This window comes from Phoenix dactylifera, chromosome 8, assembly GCF_051530095.1.
Source record: "Phoenix dactylifera cultivar Ajwa chromosome 8, Ajwa_hap1_PhDact_Kaust_v1.1, whole genome shotgun sequence".
NCBI classification, from domain to species: Eukaryota; Viridiplantae; Streptophyta; class Magnoliopsida; order Arecales; family Arecaceae; genus Phoenix; species Phoenix dactylifera.
Window position 1 is genome coordinate 46,508 of NC_143197.1, and position 16,619 is coordinate 63,126.

General features: G+C 38.5%; 2 protein-coding genes across 4 annotated transcripts; both read right to left on the minus strand.

Moving 5' to 3' along the window:
* Positions 1-1,232: 1,232 nt before the first annotated feature.
* ATE2 (arginine-tRNA protein transferase 2) lies at positions 1,233-9,732 on the minus strand. 3 transcript variants are annotated; one of them, XM_008814650.6, is made up of 6 exons: positions 9,238-9,732; positions 7,019-7,057; positions 5,722-5,872; positions 4,424-5,569; positions 3,079-3,409; positions 1,233-1,568 (listed from the first exon to the last, which is right to left on the minus strand). In XM_008814650.6, exons 1-6 carry the CDS (start codon positions 9,392-9,394, stop codon positions 1,443-1,445), a joined length of 1,950 nt encoding a protein of 649 aa, XP_008812872.3. In that variant the 5' UTR covers positions 9,395-9,732; the 3' UTR covers positions 1,233-1,442. The 3 variants fall into 3 exon arrangements, with proteins under 3 accessions (XP_008812872.3, XP_088558289.2, XP_088558290.2); XM_088702163.2 differs by lacking the exon at positions 9,238-9,732 and adding an exon at positions 8,090-8,209; XM_088702164.2 differs by lacking the exon at positions 9,238-9,732 and adding an exon at positions 7,739-7,846.
* A 1,763-nt stretch (positions 9,733-11,495) lies between these two features.
* LOC103723678 (receptor kinase-like protein Xa21) lies at positions 11,496-15,227 on the minus strand. Its single transcript, XM_088702165.2, has 2 exons — positions 12,100-15,227; positions 11,496-12,018 (listed from the first exon to the last, which is right to left on the minus strand). The coding sequence occupies exons 1-2, from the start codon at positions 15,077-15,079 to the stop codon at positions 11,627-11,629; spliced, it is 3,372 nt and encodes a 1,123-aa protein (XP_088558291.1). The 5' UTR covers positions 15,080-15,227; the 3' UTR covers positions 11,496-11,626.
* Between the last annotated feature and the right edge of the window lie 1,392 nt (positions 15,228-16,619).

The window sequence follows — 16,619 nt, forward strand, 5'->3', positions numbered from 1 at the left end:
TTGACCTGATGGTTTCAGTGAACTGTCCGGTTTTCAAAATCATGCCACCAGTAAGAGACTCAAAGCAATGGGCAAACAAAAATGCTTCGTAACTAAAAATATTGCTCAAAAAGCCCCTCAACTGGTGTGGTGAATTATGATTGCTCTCTGGTATCGTGAAGTGTGCCATAAAGTGAAGCAAAGTAATGGGCGCAGGACGGCTGAATGGCATTTTTGAGTGATTCCTCGTCCAGAACGAAAAAACGGAAATAGGACGAGAAATCAAGGGAGAGGATGATAAATAAAAAGAAATTAAGAAAAAAACATTTATAGATTATTTTGACATTGCTAAAGGACTGGAAGATTTGGATTATTTATCTATAATAATTCATGAATAGCTAGCATACAAATGATGCAGGAATCCCAGCCATCCATAACATCAAAAATGTTATGCATTGACCATTACTATTAAGAGTCCATACTACTAGTAGAGTTGTTAGGTGTCCACAATGATTATACTTGAAAACCTGAATGCGCAAGAGTTAAGCTATAACATGGAATGGCGGAGGTGAAGAGAAGGGTTCGGATCTAAATGAATCATATTCGGTTAAACAAGCACTCTCAAACCATTGCCTTATCCATCCATAATCAGATTGAAAAATATAAATTCATGCCAAATCTATTTATTTTAAATAAATCTATATCTACCTATCAACTCATTTAAATTTTAACTCTCCAACCAAATATATAACTGAAAAATAAAGCAGAGAATGATATTCAAAGTTCACAAATAAGATAATCAAATTTAACTTATCATGTATCATCATAATTACAATACATTCAGCAATTTAATAATATGTGATGAAGAAATTGACAACAAAGAACTAAAACATCATTTCATATTATGAAATGCCATGAGGCCCTATCAATATAAAATACTTTTATAAAAAATATTTTTATAAAAATATCATATAAAAATACTATAGAATGGTTAATTATATTAGGTCTGGAAGCTGATTAGTTCGCAGCCGGATAACTCCATCTAGTTGGAGGGCTAAATCCAAACCCACGTTTATAACCGGGTTCATTTCCAGTCAACGTAGAACTAACTCGACTGAAAAATAAATTTTATTCAGATGACTCTGTGCCGGTTGGCAGATCCACGTCAAATTTTATTGTCCCTAGCTGAGGCCTGCAAGGACTGAATCCTCTTTTCATTGAAGTCATATACAGTCGGAACCAAAAACACTCAATGATGGAAACCATTTCTTTTATGATAGAATGGTTTTGAAAAATCACTGAAAAGAGAGGAACGTTCCAATTCTCATAAAACAACCTTCGGTACTTTCTTGGTGGCTTTGTTTCCACCAAAATATCACCACAGAACATTAGGCTGGAAAAAGTTTCAACAATGGATGCTAGTGTAAGTTTCAACAAAAGTTGATTTGTATATCACAAAATAACTATCCAAGGGCATAAACCACATGATCAGCAAGCTCCTTTCCCACGACTTTCACGTATCTGTGAAGCTGCATTTCTAGCTCAGCAATATGCCCCTCCTCTATTGGGCCAAATACTCGCTGAAGGTCCTAATAAAAGCAGAAAAAAAAAAGACAGGTTAGGTCGGGCTGTATTTATAAAATCAGAGAGCCTGGCAGATATTGACAAAAACCATTATTCCCTGCTTAGGGTGCTACTAAAATTACAGAATCTTGGTTGCCTCTAAGGTTGTCTTCAGTCAACATCAATTTGCTTTCTACAATTTTTCGACTTCTACCTTTGAGGCGGGCTGCAATCTCAATCTGCTTCCGCTTCTAGTCGCTAAAGAAAGATTATTACATAAGAGGGTGGATATTTGCTATTAGATCTATTCCTTCCGCTAACTTTCCGGCTGTCTTCAATCAAGCTTCTAATAATGCAACACCTCAACCATCCAAAGAAAAAATGCCAACTTCTACCACAGCATGGTTATAATCTATACATATAGAAATAGCTTCTAATTGCTTTGTACAATTTATTTAATATTACTAGGCAAATACATAACCTCGTCTGGACCAGACCGGCAGTTCAAGCAGAAAACCAGCGAACCAAAAAAACTAGGTTTAACCAAAGTTTGCAAAGGCCTAAGTAAAGATCTGAACCTATAACCATAGACTAGCATACAAGCCACTCGACAATCAAGATACAATTCTAAGTTGCTTCATTTGATACTTCTAAATCTATATGTCAGTCATATTCCGAAGCATATTATCTTTTAATAATCAACTTCTCACATAAAAATTAATCTTTCCTCTTTTATTCAAGATCAAAAAATAAATATACTTTATTTTATTATTTTAAATATTTCCAGAATATTATTATTTAAAATATCAATAAGTTCTGCAAATCTCATTGAAGAAAAATTCCTTTTCAGTTTGATATAAAATCAAAAGACAAGTATACTTTATTTTATTCTTTTAAATATTTTCAAAACATTACTATTTAAAGTAATTAAAAAATACAAATAAGTTCTACATTTTTTTTAAAAAAATAATTCTTCTCTTTAATATGAAACCAAAAAATAACCACAGTTTATTTTATTATTTTGGATATTTCTAAAAATTTATTACAAATACCAATAAGTTCTCATTTTTTTTTATATATTATATGTACATTGTTTTTTCAAAGAATAGGGCATGACTCATGATTATTTTCTGTTTAAGCTGTAACTAAAGAGTACCATAGAGAAATGTGATTTAAAGGATAGTATTTAATATACAAGATATATTACTAATTATTCATATGCTTCTCACATGTATCTATTTTTAAATAATTTTGATTCTTAAAAATATTTTTAAATTATAACCTGCTTAGACTGATTTTCCAGGTCATTGGATCACTGACCTGGTGACTCACCCCTGGTCAGATCGGTAGTCTGGTTTTTATAACTATGCCTTAAAGAAATGGCTTTGTTGCTCTCAAGATATCAATACTCAAATTCTGGTTCCATCAACACATGAAACTTTGAGAGAGAGAACTATAAACAGCATGGACCTAACATTTTTTTATGCGCATGCAGGAAAGCAATAGGAAAGAACATAAAAAGCAGTTGACACTCACCTTGAATTTCACACGCGAACCACTTAAATCAATCACAATATTGCCAACATCGGGAGCTCTAGAATCATCAGTAACTGATGCACTTATAGCTTCTGGGCCCAATTCATCATCTAACCCTGTATCTGAATCTTCAAAATCAAGGTCAGTAATCTCATCTTCATTGCTAGAAGCTTCACCTGAGCCATCATGATCAGGACAAGAGTCCAACTGTCTGGTAATACTATCAGGATCCTGAGGTGGTGTTGGTCGATCTTGCAGGGCCACAAAATCAGATAGGACAACATATGACTTTTTGTCAAGTAAAGGTCTTACAATATCAAACGGCACCCACCTGCAAAATACAGCCTTAATAAATGGAAGCCTAAGACAACCTTCAGCTAAGAAAACACAAATGCATGCACTTAAATTATCGTAACCAGCAAAATGAGAGATATGTCTATGATCACAGAAGTTTTTCAGCATGATGGACAAATTAACATCAGTCTATATACGTTCAAGTAGCACTAAGTTAACCAAAAAAGGTCAAAAAAAAAAAATGGAGCATTTAAGCTATATTCGTTATTACCTCAAAAAGATGAATTCCAAATGTCACATATACCACACACATGCTATTAAGCAATAGGAAATCCAAGCACCTCTCATGGTTTTCATGTTTTTGGGATCTTCACCCACCTTTTACTCTCTTTGGTGGCATATGCATGAACCAGTCTTAAAAGGCTGAAGGTGGAGGCCTAGTGTTCAGCTTACAATGAAAAGGATTAAGTCTGGAGTGGTTCCAGAACTAAGGCTCGGATATTCCATACAGATAATCACAGATATCATCATAATATTTTGTAGCCTTTGAGTTGCCCCACTTGCTTTTATAAAGGTTAGGGAGTGGAAGCCCACGACTAATATGGTTAAAACTTGCTAAACAAAGTACACAAAAAGTAAACAAATTAAATGAGTCAACTTTCAAAGATAGATGATTGTCATTTTTTTACATTTGTTTTAGTTGTAATAAGGATGTTGGTTATTCTTTTAGCAATAAAGGAATACCATATAAGAGAATCTAATGAGGCGCATGTGTTTCTCTACCTCAAAATAATGCAGAGATGACATAACTTTGAAAAGGGTAAGATGTAAATGTTAATTCCAAAACTGAAGCCTTAAGGTATTCTCTGACTGCCTCACCTCAAGGAATAGCTTTTTAAGCCTCGATGCAAACTTTTAAAAACCGTGGTGTTTGCACAGGAAGAAATATATGATTATGCATACAATTAGAACCATGTCCATATTCCTACACTTCACACTAAATTTTCCAAGCATATCTTGATATGGTATCGCAATTCAAGGAAGAACATACTCATAACGAAGTGGACAGAGAAGTTCAGATGGACGATATGCTGCTTTGTATCTCATTTTGTGGCAGGAGTGAATGTAATAGCCGAGATAATAATACTGAATGCTAGGGCAATGGACCTGGGTCTCCTTTACCCAGTTTATTTCCTGCAAAGCTGAATACTTTCCAAGTGATAGAAAAGCAAAGTCAGGGTCCCAAAACAAATACTTGCTTGACAAACACCTTGGAAGTATATCCACCACACCAACTGCAATAAGCTTCCCATCAATCACATATTGCTGATGGAAAGAGCCGTAGCCATAAGCCGGAACTGTCTTATCACCACTACATGGTGGAATGAATACAATAGGAGTATCCACTAGAAATCTTCTGTAAGAGCTTTCTGTGACTTTCTCTGGTTTATCATCATGCACTTTAATCTGGTACTTTCTGTACAGCTCAAATTCTTCTGGATCAAAACTTGATCTTTTCATACGTATCTCTAGCTTTCTCCTCTTATAAGATGGAACTTTAGTACTGTCAGTCGAACTCCGTTTCGAAATACCTCCAATCTTTGGAGCTTGTTTACATGCATCACTGGTAAGCTCACTAGTCTTTTTGGTTGCAGAGTAAAAATTAAGGTGGCCAGTGCAAGCTTTTGTTAACACATCAGAAAGTTCACCATGTTGTTTCATGAAACATGCCAGCTTTTCTGCAATAATCTTTGGTGACATGTCTGCTAATTCTGCATCTGATGATAAACTTGTCTCAGTAATTTTTTTTTCCATTGATTTGAACCGTCTGAAAACTGCTGCTATCTGAAAACATATGCTACTTGTGTACAATAAATCCTCTGATGTTTCCATTAACTTCTTTTTCACTTGAGGGGTGACCTTTTTTACAACAGCTTTAGGAAGCTGGGTCGTAGTAGGAAAGTCACCACCTCCAAAGCACAATCTTACAGCATCATCTATTTTGTTTGACAAAAGAAGGATAAACTCATCTTCCTTGAACATCTTTTCACATGTATCAGCGGAAGATTCTTTTCCTGATGATGCTGACACTGCTGCCAAAGACTCATTGTCAGTCAGGTTGAATGTGCCCATTGAAGAATTTGGCTTATCTTTTGACTGATCAGGTTTCTTCATGCCCATGACACCATCTAAAAATCTAAAGATCAAGTTCTTATCAGCCGTTAAGCATATCTCATAGAAGATGGACCAATCAGTTTAATATTGATCTATAACATAGGCAGGTCTTAATAATCATCATCCAAGGAACGATCATTTAAATTATGGAAGGAAAAGGCTCAAGAAAAATACCTTTGCATTTTTTTACATACACGAACTTGCTCTTTGGAAAGAATAAACTCACTTGCCTTCAAACGAATGGTATAAGATGGGCAGCATGTCCTTTCCATATCAGGCTTGTAAAGATAACAGCCCGATCTCCTCCAGCCACGGTCAAGAAGCTCTGCCAGCAGGTAGCCAGAATGAGAAGACAAATGGAATTGCTAATCCCCAAAAAAAAGGTGGAGAAACATGGAGTACATAACAAGAGCATTGATTGTAGGGAAGGGATCTCTGTTAAACAAAAAAGAAATCCACAACTAATTACAGGTGTTTTCTTATATATGCTATTTATGTGGATATATAATGGATCCCTGTGAAAAAAATAGGCCAGATAAGGCTCCAACTTAGCACTGCAAAAGATATAAGGTGTTACAATTTCCAACTCTTAGGAATAAGGCTGATTCTCATAAGCTACAACTTGGAGATGAGGAAATTGAGATGGATAAGTAGCATATGTAGGCAGGGCAAATTATAAATACATGGTTAGTGAATCAAACAAGATGAACAAGTAGTGTTTAATAGATGTGATCTTAAGTAATAAGGATCCATTACATGGGTAAGATGGCAGTAGAAAGTCGATTATACTGAGACAAATTTGTTGCAAATATAGGATATCAGCATGTGGGTAGACTTTCTCAAATTGTTAATCACGTGGCGATGCAAACTAGATAGGACAGTACATAAGAAAGGGGGTAAGTTTTTGATGGCTTATGAAAGCAAGTGAAGAAGGATTAAAATGCCCCCTGTGGTGGAAATAATGCTCTACTAACATGAGGCAAATGTACGGGACTCATATGAACATTCCAAATTGTTGCAATAAGACATTTTTACATGGTAATGGATTTATTTTGTATGCAAATCAGTATTACTTCAGAACTGACCAAGCATAGCTTTGCATCATTTTATCTTAATTATTATTGAAATTTGTATGGAGACAACAGAATGAAATCAAAAATCTACAATTTATGCTGTTGTTGGAAGTCACTCAGCAGAGCATCTACATATTGTCAGTTAATTTCTGATTGCACCATTTCCTCATGGAAGATATTAAATGCAAGTTGACCACAATATAACCTTAAAATAACTATTGGAGTTCTGTTGTGTTCTATGTTTTCAAAAAGGGTCTGTTCTTACATAATGACCAAATCCAATTTCATATATCTTAACTAATACCATCTACAGTTTTGGTATTTCTGAATGCAGCAATTGTTCCATTGTTAGTGTGCGAAAAACTAAAATATGTTACTGAATATGTCAAGTCACAGACCTTGGTAGTCATCAGCTGTAATACTATTAGCCCATAAACCTGCACAAAAATCACAAACATGTGATCTTTAATAGAAGATCCATCAATGGATCTAAAAACAAAAACTAAATGAGAATGAGCCATGTCAACAAGTTATGCGATATATATGATTATTATGGAAAAACAAAAGAAAAATGGAAAAGGAGGAGAAATTTTGTGCTTCGAATTGCTTATCCCACTGACAATTGCATATAGCAACGTTCCATTAATTATAGAATCTATTGCCAGAATGTGGAACCAACCTGCAGCAAACCAAAATAACCCTACCCCTGTGCGATGTAGTGCAAACAAATTACCTCTTCACCAGAAGTTTTAAATCGTACAATTATATAGACACAATATATAAGCAACCAGATTAGCCGATCACAAGAATAGGACATTACACGACATATATTCTTGTCACATGCTGCATCCAAAAAAACTCAACTGTCCACTTCCAGACAACAATGACAATTAATCACTGATTTGAACATATCCAACTCAAACACCTATTTTAGGATTCATACATGCTGAATGCATTCATATAATGGAGAAAATACATAATCATTCACTTAAAAGCATAGTCCACATCCAACTTTTATCAACAAAAACAGAAGTAGAAAAGGTTAATTAAGAGATTTATATCAAAATTGGATTATTTTCTCTCAAGAAGAAAAAAGAAATGGATATGGGCCAGCTTACTTGCCACGCAAAAGACATCAATTTGAAAAATGGATAAGCAGTTTGCTTGGCAAGTAAGCCAAAGGAGCCATGTTGATTGACCTTTGCTTCAATGGATGTCATTTATGCTGTTCACAATAATCGAACAAGAGGGAACAAATGGATTAAACAAAATAATTTAATGATCTTTGCTGTCAAGTTTCAATTTTAAAACACTTAAGAGCACAAACAGACTCCCAGCCAACAAACTTCTATTGCTATTATCATCTTCTTAGAAATATTTCAAGATCATTCATTAATCTTCCTTAACCCAGTGATTGGCAAGAAGAAATATTCTTTGTCAGATGACATAGGAAGATAAAAATAACCTACCCTGCAAAAAAGAGAGTTCAAAACTCCCAAGAAGACATCTTACATCCCTCTTGAAAACACATAACCGTTCTCCTAAGCTTTTTCAAGTAACCAACAGAGGCACAAAAAATAGCAAGATTGAAAATGTCATTAATAAGATGTCAAAAGATTGCCATATGTCCTGATTAACAGAAATAAGATAAAATCTCCTTGGAAGACTCAATGTTAGATTTGTCCATGAGACCACACATACAAGCATTGTGGGGAAGGCGAAGGAAAAAAGCATAAAATGCAAGAGCTGGCTCTTATACTATGTCTAGTAACAGCAGCCATGTGAAGTTTGGGATTCAGTTGGACACCACTCCTGACAATTAGTTTTAAGGACTCGGTGGGATGACATTTCATGCATTCTCGGAGATATGAGAGTAGGAATCTAGGAGCTGCTTTGCATTATTATGAGCTTTGCATTATTATGAGTTAGACACTGGCCTTATACATGAGAGTAGAAGATCACTCATGGTTTGGAACTCAAAAGAAAAGTAGCATAAAACAAGTTGAGAAAGGGTAGATATTGGTTCCATTTGAATGGAATCTTATCAAACTAGACATACGCGTTGGGCACCAGAAACCTTGTTCTCAGTTCGAAATCTGCATCTGTAAGTGGAATATGAACTGCCATGCACAAATGCTCAGCCAAGATTTGTCGGGAAAAAAAAGAGCCGAAGGAATTGGAAGATACGAGCATTGGAGGAACAGGAAATTCGGGAGATGAGAAAGGGGAAAAGGAACTTGCTAACAAGGAGAAACCATCTAATCCACCGTGTTTCGGGTAAGGTGGATGGGAAAAACACGGATTCAATCAAGGAGGAAGACTACATAAGGCTCTGATAATTTGGTCTCGAAGCCGCATCATCGGATGCAATAGGAAGAGGGGAAAAGCAAAAGAAGAAAAAGAAAAGGTGGGGGAAGGGTCGGCAGATCATGGAACCGATTAATCGAAGAGGGGAGTCGAATCAAAATACACTGCACTATCAAAAGCTAACAAATCGTTCAAAAAATCAGGCTAACTTGTCTGGTGGATCAGAAAAGAAATCAACAACCCTAATTTATTAAAGCAACGAGAAATGAGAGAGGGATTTGGGGGGATAAATAGGGGGCGAAACTCAAACCGTGGGAGATGCTGGTGTATCGGGTGGATCTGCAGTAGCCGCAGGGGGTGCGCCTCCTGCCTTGATCGATCACCACCGTCTCCCCTTTCCCTCCGACGTTTCCGCTGCTGATATTGCTATCGCTATTGCTGCGGCTGCTGCTCGCCCCGTCCCCCATCGCCGCCCCTCCAAAATCTTCTTCTCCTTTCCTTTGCCCTTTCTTCTCTCTTTTCTCAGAAGCGGAGTCCCCACCGCCGATCGCCCTTTGCTCGCCGCGCCGATGAATTTATATTACATTGGAGTAGGCAGATGACATGAGCCTCCACGACCAATTAATCATCTCAGTTTCTATTTCGTTGTTATCGGCGCGGTGAAACAGCAGAATTGGAGGCCGGTGCGTGGAAAGGCAGCGGAGGCAACTTTGGATTCCAAACCCATACGACCTAAAATAAAGCCCTGCCTGCCGGAACGACGGGTAGCCTATCCCAGCCGTCAGCAGCCTCGCCGGGCGGTGGTATTTGCTGAAATAATTTAAAAATATTATTTTTAACCAAAAATATTTTTCTTTATATTAATATATTATAAATATACTAATATATTTATTAATAATATGTATATGCAATAATATATTTAATATATTTATTTTTATCTATTAATTATTAATAAATAATTAACAAATATTTATTAATTATCCATAAATTTAATATAAGATTTACTAATAATTAATATATTTATTTATATACAAAAATATGCTAAGATTTATTTATAATAAGAAATATATCTTTAGTGTATGTATAATTAATTTAAATTAAACAACATTTAGCTAATGTTGATAGTGTTTATGTAAGTAAGCCACAAATAGTCAACAAATAGAGTGAGAAAAAAATAATATTTATTTGAATTATATATTCAAAAGTATTGTTGGATATTTGACAATATGTCCATGTAAGATTATCTCCAATCAAACATAGTAATTTTTTTCTGATATTATTTTACAGAGTAATTTTTTTACCAACCAATCGTTATAAAATTTATTATTTTCTGCAATTATTTTTTTAAATAAATATTTCCCAGGAATTATCAAATTATCCTCTAATCTGACGTACGCCAACCAGATAAATCCTAAAAAAATATCAATAGAATGGGGCGGGACTCAATTTTTTTTCCCTTTTTTTGGTAAACATATCTCTTTTTCTTCTTTCAGTACAGTACTCATGTTCTACTGAAGATGAGATGTGACATCTTGCCCGTGCCCATCTCTCAGGACATCCCACCCACGTACTTCGGTACTTTCTCTCCATCCCCCTCTTCTCCAATCCCAGCCAGATCTTTTTTTGTTCATTTCTACGATGTTTGTGCTTATTTCCGCATACCAGATGTTTAATATCTAAGAATTAGTATTTTATTTAGATATCTTTATATTTATTTTTGTAGAGTTAGTGTTTACTCTCGATAGATTAATGTTTACTCCCAATAGATTAGTATTTATTTTTGAATATTTAGTATTTTCAAACTATCAATTTATTCTTCTTCATTGTTATTTGCTGTAAGAGATACCCATATTAGTATTTATCTTGAACATCTCGATAAGTAGAATAGGAGAGAGGAGAAAGAGAGAGTGTATGGACAAGACATATATCAAGAAACATGCACGAACATGGATGGTGCGGTCTATCTCATTATCTATGTATGTATGTATGTAGCTGCAAGGTACATGTTGATCCATATTAGAGATTTTTTTTTTTTTTTTTGGAACTCATGGAGCCTTTTAGAATCCAGCGGTTTGTCTGTCGCAAATTCTAACACAACCACTCCTTTACGTCTTGTAATCATGCTTTACCTTAATAAGTCTCTATATTCGAGATTATTACGGAGGCTGTCTTGAATCCCAAGGCTGTCTCTAACACGCACACGCGCACACGAACAAACTCTGCTTGCTTTACATCTGATAGCATTCCATGCTAGAGAATCTTAGGCTTTGTCTAAAACACACGCAAGCAAATTCTGATCAAGGTCATTGAACTGGCTACGGACTTTCCAAATTAATATGCCTTTTAGGAGCAGAATGCGAGACTTGCCTCCAGACCCATCAAACGAGTCTGGGAAAAGAACTCACCTTAGCTTCGCCTTCTATATGGTGTATAATGTGTTTTTCAGAAGCATTTCGTTGTGTATTATGCTGCTCCTTCCACATATCCAGCACAACTTTTAGAATAGACTAGAAGAGCTTGGCAAAAAAAAATTGCTAAAAGGTATATAAAAAGGAAAGGAAATTCAAGAGAGAACAAAAAGGCTGTAAGTAGGTTGTTTCTTTCCCAAAGAGCATCACACAAATATGTAAAATTACACAGTATCAAACTCTAAAGCACCACAGCTTGCTATCGCATTCATCATGCAGCCACCCAAGACTTCAGATGTTGGGCATTAGTGGTAGTAGATTCTTGATTGCTTGCAGATGAGTCGCAGCATCTTTTATCTCCATACGCTCTCCTGGCGACTCCTTGGCGCACGAAAGGCCAATTGCAAGCACAGCAATCAAGCATCTTTCAATCCTCTCACGTGCTTGGCTTCCACCTTGATTTACATGCAGCATTTCTTCACTCTCCTGTGAAAATAAGGATGGATCCACAATCATGGTAACCTGGGAACCTTTTGAGAATTCGTCCTCAACGAATTTTTGAAGAGTAAGACCATCTCTAAACATGTCATCCGTGGGCCTCTTCCCAGTAAACAACTCTAGCATAAGGATCCCATAACTGTAAACATCGCTTTGAACAGAGACTTGGCCTCCCATCCCATGCTCTGCAAAAATATAGGAATCAGGGAAGAGAAAAGAAGGAAAATCTAGCAAGATCTCTAGATATAGGGATGCTGCATCTTTACCTGGAGCAATGTATCCAATTGAGCCCTTTATAGCAAATGTACTAGTGCTAGATAGATCTCTGGATGACTTGTCGGTGCTCTCAGGAAGGAACCTTGCTAGCCCAAAATCTCCCACATGAGCAGTCATGCTATCGTCAAGGAGAATGTTGCTTGGCTTTAGATCACAATGAATAATTGGTATCTCACAGTGGTTATGAAGATAATTCAGCGCAGCAGCCACGTCAAATCCTATGTTCAGCCTCTGGATGAGGCTTAGTTTCTTTGAATAAAATTTCTCGTCTGATCGTGGGTGCAACCACTTCTCTAGACTCCCGTTAGGCATGAATTGAAACACTAGAGCTCTAAAATCATTGCCTCTGGAATCAACACTCGCACATGCCGTCAAGATCTTTACAAGGTTGCGATGTCGGATGTTTCTCAGGGCCTCACACTCTGCCATGAAAGTCCTGAAAGCTCCTTGCAGTTGGAGGTTAAGCACCTTAACGGCAACAGTTCCACCGTCACTCATCATCCCTTTAAATACAGAACCAAAAGTTCCCTCGCCAATCAGGTTATTGCATGAAAAGTCATCAGTTGCTTTCATCAACTCCGTGTAAGAAACTTTTTTAAGTAGATCCATCGAGGGAGTCGCGAACGAAGATTTCTTGGAGTTTCCTTTCGAATAACAGGTGATGAGCAAACCAGATAACAGGATCAATGACAAGATTCCGCAAGCAACTGGGACAATTACTTTGAGCAGCACAAGGGACCTCTTCTTCTTTGATGTTTGACCTGGACACGCGGGCAAATGCAAATCCGAGATACCCCCACATAATTTGTCATTCCCGAGGATGGAAGCTGCACTAGCATTTTTGAAGACTCCCTTCCTTGGCACTTCACCATCAAGATCATTGAAAGATAGGTTTACATGCTGCAAAAAACGTAGGTCTGCTAGAAAATCTGGGAATGGCCCGGACAAGTTGTTGAGTGAAAGATCCAACACTATGATGCCCTTTAAATTGCCCAGTGATGAAGGAATGGATCCTTGAAAGAAGTTCCCTTCTAAATAGAGGTATTCCAGCACCTGACAATCCCCAATTGCTGTTGGAATTTCACCCGACAATTTATTGTTGGAAATATTCAGAAACTGAAGATTGCGCAGCTTGCCTACTGAAGGTGGAAGCGGCCCATCCAAGAGGTTACTGGATAAGTCCAGAAACTCCGATAAGGAGGAAAGGCTAAGGACTTCTCCGGGAATGGATCCACCAAGGTGGTTACGAGAAAGGTCTAGTGTGCCCAGACTCCGACAGTTGCCAAGACTCACCGGTACGCCTCCTTGCAAGTCATTCCCATCTAAATAAAGCTCATTTAACCGGGTGAGGTTGCCAATGGAGGTCGGGATGGCCCCTGAAAATTTGTTGCCAAACAGGAGCAGAGCTTCTAGTTTTCCAAGTTTTCCAACAGAATCAGGAATGCTGCCGCCGAGAAGGTTCTGATTAAGGCCCAATATAGTCAGGTTTACCAAGTTCCCAATTCCGGGAGGAACGGTTCCATATATCCGGTTTTGCCCCATGGTTAACCTGTAGAGCTGGGTCGACAGATTGGCTATTGAGGCGGGCAGCGTCCCGCTAAGATCATTGTCGACTAGGCTCAAGAAACCCAGTTGACTACAGTTTGTCAGGGAAGAAATAAAGGCCCAATCATTGGCTTCTCTAGCCTTGAGCCTGTTCCCCCGTAGAGAAAGCCAAGAGAGATCTTGCAGGCTTCCAAGATTTGCAGGTATCCCTCCACTGAATTTGTTGCCACTAAGATCGATCTGTTGAAGCCCTGAAGCGTTAGCTAGCGAGATGGGGATTGGTCCTTCAAGCTGGTTCCCGACCAAGTTGAGCCACAGGAGGTTAGGAAGAGCGCTGCCGATGTCGAGTGGAAGTGTTCCTGAGAGCTGGTTTTCTACAGCACTCAAAGTTTGCAAAGATGAGATATTGTAGAGGGACGATGGAATGGTGCCGGATATTTTGTTGTCGGAAATTTGAAAAAACTGGAGGCTGGTGAGGTGGCCTAGGTCCTCCGGAAGGTGGCCTTGGAGTTTGTTTTCCGACAAATCAAGAAAGGCGAGATGCGAGAGGTTGGTGAATGACGGAGGGATGTTCCCTGTGAGATTGTTGCCCGCTAGATATAGATCCTCGATTCCACCGAACAACGGTGGAATACCTCCAGTAAGGCCGTTGCTTGATAAATCAAGATAGGCCAGAGAGGAGAGGTCTGCGAAAGAACGTGGTATGGCCCCGACAAGGCGGTTGTCTGAAAGAAGAAGATAGGCCAGAGAGGAGAGGTTCCCTAAGGAAAGCGGCATCTCTCCAGTAAGCTCGTTGCGCGACAGATCGAGTAACTGGAGAGACGAAAGGTTGCCTAGTGAAGGTGGGATGGCTCCGGCAAGCCTATTGCTGCCTAGATTCAGCCCGGCAAGCTGGGGAAGAGAACCGAGCTGGACGGGAATGTTCCCCGAGAGCAGGTTGTCGGTCAAGTCGAGGCCTAAGAGGCTCCTGCACTGGCCTAGACTGGCGGGAATGGGCCCACCCAAGGAGTTGGAGCTCAGGTTGAGGTCTTTGAGGTGACGTAAATGGCCAACGTCCGGGGGGACAACACCGCCGAGCCTGTTGCCGGGGAGGTGGAGTCGAGTAAGGAAGGTGAGGTTTCCGATAGAGGGGGATATCGAGCCTCCAAGGCTCAGGGACTCGAGGACCAAGGCCACGACCCTCTCCTGGTCCCGAGGACTGCAGGAGACGCCAGCCCACCTACAGATGGATGCACTTGCATTCCACGACTTCAAGGATCCTGTGGGGTCGTGGGTTATTGCTGCCTTGAAAGCAAGCAGAGCGAACCGGTCGGTTTGGCTTCCTGAACGCTGAGGTAGGAGAGCAGCTTGGAGGAGGAAGAGGAGGAGGAGGAGGAGAGGCCAACGTACCTTGGAGCTGAGGGTGAGTTCTTTTGGGAGATCCATTGCTAGGATTTGAAACCAAGCGTTAGAGACGACGAGGTGGCGGAGACAAGTTGTTGGCACACGGTTGGATTAATAACCCCGGCAGCACGCTGCAAATAGAAAGCGCGCGCTATTGGCCTCTCTATTGATTAAACAAAAAAAAGGTGCCGCCTGTGTTGAAGGACCAAGGGATATCAAAAGCAGCAAACAATCGAAGGAGACCCATGAATGGGCAGGACTAAAGAACATCCAAAGTCAAGGAGAAGCAAACAATTGAAGGAGACCCATGAATGGGCGGGACTAAAGAACATCCAAAGTCAAAAAGAAGTGGCTCTAGATTCGCCTTAATGGGCTTGAGAATATATTTCCACATGCTTTTGGAAAAAGCATGCCCATAGCATTGATAATCTTCCAACCGTTTCATAGATTTTGACTTGCATTTCCTTAAGGCGCGCTACTCATAATTCAGCTTCCAAAGACAACTGGAAGGGGCCAAAATCCACAATTTGGAAAACATGGAGAATTTGGCAGCAGAAAGGAAGGAACCAAAATTAACTTAAAAAATTAACAAGAAAGAACACCATTATCAATATGCTAATAAGCATATTAGGGTAAAATCAAAAATGAGATTAAAAGCAATAGTCCACATGAAAAGCACAACCTCCACTGGGAAAAGAGAATAATTAGAGACTGAACAATTAAGTCAGCTGATCCATGTATGATTCATGAAATCTGTACGGCATTCAATCAATCTCAATAAATCTGATAACATTTGGTCAATGAAGAAGATCTCAATTCTTCAAGAATTCAGAGAATAATGTCACTGTGCTCAAACATGTGCCGCACCCAACAACTCAATTTCAGCCTACTTAAGCTAGAATAATGAGAAATAAATGCCCTCCGCCAACTTGTACTTATCCTATTTGCATCCCAACTCAGGAGGTGCAAGCTAGATTGGTCACTTGGTGCAAACTTAAGAATGACTATAGATTGAAATATCACCCACCAATAACTAGCATTGTGCAGATAACTCCCTCTTTTTTTTCTTAAAAAGACAACATGAAACTAATAGAGCTAAAGTAACGTAACATTAGAATGTCAGCAAGAATGAAGTTGGCACTGACATCTTTTGCTTAAATAATCTACTGATCTTTATAAAATAGATATCTGACAAACTGTGGAGATTCATCATTCTTCAGTCCTGAAGAAAAACTTGGAATACTTAGAGATGAGAAACAAAGCACATTGCATGTACAGCAGCAAATTGATACTTTGAAAGGAAGCATTTTACACCCATAGTCTTTTTTCCCCAACATTTCAGAGTACCTACGATTTTTTTTTTCAAATTCATATATAACAATAAGAAAGAAAGGATAAATATGACTAAAAATTTGCTGACTTCTGATAGAACAGATTACCACAGATCACAATCTTCAATCTTGGTTACCTCCACCACAACCGCAAGCCATGGCATCTCCACATGCTAAAACATGGGAAGGCCCCAAATGACCTTTTCCTTCTCAGAAGCATCCTGCTTTTAGTTGCTTCTTTGTAGATTCAT